Raw genomic sequence first — 4,197 nt, 5'->3', positions numbered from 1 at the left:
AGTGAGATTCAACTGGGCCGGTGAAATGTTGGAAAAACTATGATAAATGTGCTTTTCTGAGACGTCAGCACGAGGTGTAGTAATCTTACTGGTCACTATTTGCTCTCCAGTGAAATTGATCACAATCTGAAACCGGATATTGAAACAGAACTATTTTGCGAGCGCACTTCCTCATACCTTTCGCACGGTAAACTGCTGCAGTACATTGCAGTCCAAAATAGTCAACCATATCCTTTGTCTCAATTGTTAGAAATTGATAGTGTGATTTTTTATATCACAGTATATAACACAGCTACCGTCTGTGAGTGTGCGTGCGTGATTGTGTGTGTGCGTGTGTGTGCGTGCTTGCATGCGTGTGTGTGTGTGTGTGCTTGCGCGCGTGTGTGTGTGTGCGTGTGTGTGAGGTTAATGAGAACAGGTTTGCATCCTGATCATTAATAATGAGCCCAGTGAATGAGAACTAGAACTCCACTTAACCTACTCTCTCTCTCTCTCTACCTATCTCTCTCTCTCTCTACCTATCTCTCTCTCTCTCTACCTATCTCTCTCTCTCTCTCTACCTATCTCTCTCTCTCTACCTATCTCTCTCTCTCTCTCTACCTATCTCTCTCTCTCTCTCTACCTATCTCTCTCTCTCTACCTATCTCTCTCTCTCTCTCTACCTATCTCTCTCTCTCTACCTATCTCTCTCTCTCTACCTCTCTCTCTCCCTCTCTCTCTCTATCCCTCTCTCTCTCTCTCTCTACCTATCTCTCTCTCTCTCTCTACCTCTCTCTCTCTCTCTCTCTACCTATCTCTCTCTCTCTCTCTACCTATCTCTCTCTCTCTCTCTACCTATCTCTCTCTCTCTCTACCTATCTCTCTTTCTCCCTCTCGTTCTCTCCCTCTCTCTCTCTCTCCCACTCTCTCTCCCTCTCTATCCCTCTCTCATCTCCCCTCTCTATCTCTTCCTCTCCCTCTCTCTCTGTCCCTCTCTTTATGCTCTCTCTCATCCCCCCTCTCTCTATCTCTCCCTCTCTATTCCTCTCTCTCTATTCCTCTCTCTCTCTCCCTCTCTCTCTCCCTCTCTTTCTATCTCTCTCTCACCCCCCCCTCTCTCTCTCTCCCTCTCTATCCCTCTCTCTCTCTCTCCCCCCTCTCTCTCTGGGTCAGAGCAGGACAGTCCAGGTCAATGACAGCAGACAGTAGCCTCTCTCTCTCTCCAGCCGTGATAACGACTCACCTCCTGTCCAGCGGATGTTTCCAGTGTTTTATGTGTGTGTGTGTTTTCTCACACTCTTGTGCCTTCGCCCATGTATGGATGTGTATGTGTGTGTGTGTGTGTGTGTGAGGGGGGGGTGGGATCCTTTTGCACGCATGCCCGTGTGTGTGTGTGTGTGTGTGTTTTCTCACACTCTTGTGCCTTCGCCTGTGTATTTGTGTGTGTGTGTGTGTGTGTGTATGCCTGTGTGTGTGTGTGTGTGTATGTCTGTGTGTGTGTGTGTGTGTACATGTATGTCTGTGTGTGTGTGTGTGTGTCTGTGTGTGTGTGTACATGTATGTCTGTGTGTGTGTGTCTGTGTGTGTGTGTACATGTATGTCTGTGTGTGTGTGTGTGTGTGTGTCTGTGTGTGTGTGTACATGTATGTCTGTGTGTGTGTGTGTGTGTCTGTGTGTGTGTGTACATGTATGTCTGTGTGTGTGTGTGTGTGTATGTGTTAATCTCTGACTCACGGCTGGCCCCCCCCGGTCCCCTCAGGCTCTCGTTGGAAGGCCATGACCAACCTGGAGAAGCAGCCGTACTACGAGGAGCAGGCGCGCCTGAGCAAGCAGCACCTGGAGAAATACCCCGACTACAAGTACAAGCCCCGGCCCAAACGGACCTGCCTGGTGGACGGCAAGAAGCTGCGCATCGGCGAGTACAAGGCCATCATGAGGAACCGCCGGCAGGAGATGAGGCAGTACTTCACCGTGGGGTAGGTCCGGTCTGGTCCGGGACGGTCCGGTGCCGGGCGGTCGGCGCCTGTCTGGGTGGGGAGGGGGAGGAGGGGGTGTTTGTGGAAACACATGGGGTCGGTCGCCCACCCGCATGGAGGTGTGAGGTTTGGTGTGGGAGAAAGTGGGGGACATTTTTGTGACCCGCACTCTAAGAGACATGAGACGGGCCTGATCCAGTTTTGACGTGGAGGAGGAGGGGGGGGGGGGGCGGTACTTCCTGCTGCCTCTACTCATACCGCTGGAAAATTTTGAAACGGAGTCAGACAGTTGCGCCGATTTATTCGGCGGTGGAAGAAGTTGGCGTCCTCCGGGGGGGCCGTGTGCTGACCGTCTCCCCCTGACCGTCTCCCCCTGACCGTCTCCCCTGACCGTCTCCCCCTGACCGTCTCCCCCTGACCGTGTCCCCCTCTGTCTCTGCAGCCAGCAGGCCCAGCTGCCTCTCTCCTCGGCGGGCGTGGTCTACCCCGGCGCCCTGTCCATGGTGGGCATGCCCTCCCCACAGATGCCCTCCGAACACTCCAGCATGTCCAGCAGCCCCGAGCCGGGCGCCAACCCCCCCCCGCCCGCCTACCTGCCCGGCCTGAAGGGGGAGGAGCCCCGCGTCAAGGAGGAGGCGCTACGGCTGGACGACAGCAACGGCGACGCCTACGACGACTTCGAATACGAGGACGAGGAGGTGGACTACGGGAGCGACAATGAGAATAATATCAACCAATAAGCTGGGAGCAGAGGTAGGGCCGAGGCCTTCCCCCTGGCCAATCACAGTAGGCGAATCGCGCAGCTGGAAAGACAAAAACAATCCCTTAACCCAATCCCTGATAAACTGACTCAGGCCTATTCTCCGTCCTACCCAATCACCTTGAGTCCCCCACATCACTGACTCCTCCCACTCTTTATTCCGCTTGGCCAACCAGGACTCTCTCGGCAGCGCCAAACCCCTCCCACTGGAGTCCTGATACCAGCAACCAACCAATCAAATGAAGCACAGGACCTGTCACTCACACTGACTGTTACACAAACTGGAGTCTAGGAGGTGACGAGCCAATGGCTGCTGAGTACTTTACTGTACTACAGAGTACTGCTATAGAGTACTACTGTACACAGTACTAAAAGAGTACTGCAGAGTACTACTGCTGAGTATGACAAAGTACTCTTGATGAGTATGATACAGAGGCTTGATGATGATGATATTCAGTTTATGTCGAGAGTAAGCTACAGAGGACGAGGAGAAAACCCAGACAAACCAACCTTTTAGACCCGTTTGTTGTCAGAGACATTTTTGAAAACAGAGGACCTGTCAATTGATGACGGAGACACTTTAAAAATGGCGGACCTGTTTGTTTATAAAGAGACACTTTTAAAAACAGCTTTTTTTTTTGTTCTCGGTTCTATAATATTCTCACTCAGGTACACGGTGCCAACAAGTGGCTTGTGAATGTGATTTGTTGTTTTTGTGCTACAGTTTTAATAATAGAAGAAAAAAATAGACATTTTTTCCTTTCATTGTAAAGCACCTGACAGAAGTCAACGCAAAAACTTTATTTTGAAAATGTCTTCACCTCTGCAGTGTACTGTCAGCAGACCCCCCTGTGTGTGTGTGTGTGTGTGTGTGTGTGTGTGTGTGTGTGTGTGTGTGTGTGTGTGTGCGTGCGTGTGTGTGTGTGTGACTACCCCTCTATAACCAGTCAGAGCCGACCCCGCGTGCCAGACTACAGTCTGACAGGATTATGGGGGCGGGGCAGCGTGGAGTCTCATGTCCTGGTCCAATCCCCCACGGACCCAGAACCTTCTCTCTCCTCATCCTGGCCTCCTTGCTTTAGTCTCACTCCCTCTTTTTGGAGTAAGTTAAGGTACAAAACAATCATTTCCTTTCAGATTTTAAAGTCGCACTGAAATGAAAAAAGCATTCTGTCCCATTTTGGTTCACATAATTGGTCATAGTGTTCACCTATTCAACGATGTATGCCAAAAAAATTACAAAATTCTACTTTTGTTGTAATCTTATATCAAAGTATATAACTTCTTACTTCCTGGAAAACGGTAGGTCACGTGCAATGATGACAACAGGTACCTTAGATTTTAGGCCAATAATCTCACGACATCCACCCGTCAATCAACGCTATCCTTCTATCGAATCTGTCTAAAGTTCTTAAAACCCGTCCACTTGTCAATGTTCCAATCAAATTCCTCTAAACATATGTCCCGCCCTCATAGCTTGTT

The 4,197-nt window shown here is 50.3% G+C and overlaps 1 protein-coding gene across 1 annotated transcript in view; it reads left to right on the top strand.

Moving 5' to 3' along the window:
• The window catches only part of sox5 (SRY-box transcription factor 5), a gene marked incomplete at its 5' end in the record, with an annotated part of 90,557 nt that extends 87,253 nt beyond the window's left edge, over nt 1-3,304 (top strand). The window contains 2 exon segments of the mRNA XM_084447778.1: nt 1,739-1,955; nt 2,398-3,304. Of these exon segments, the coding sequence (XP_084303904.1) occupies nt 1,739-1,955; nt 2,398-2,695 (515 nt within the window). The 3' untranslated portion in view covers nt 2,696-3,304.
• Nucleotides 3,305-4,197: the final 893 nt, after the last annotated feature.

This window comes from Borostomias antarcticus (genome assembly GCF_949987555.1).
Source record: "Borostomias antarcticus genome assembly, chromosome: 13".
Taxonomy (NCBI): Eukaryota; Metazoa; Chordata; class Actinopteri; order Stomiiformes; family Stomiidae; genus Borostomias; species Borostomias antarcticus.
The sequence above is the reverse complement of the archived record's forward strand: the minus strand, read 5'-3'. Positions and strand labels throughout refer to the sequence as shown.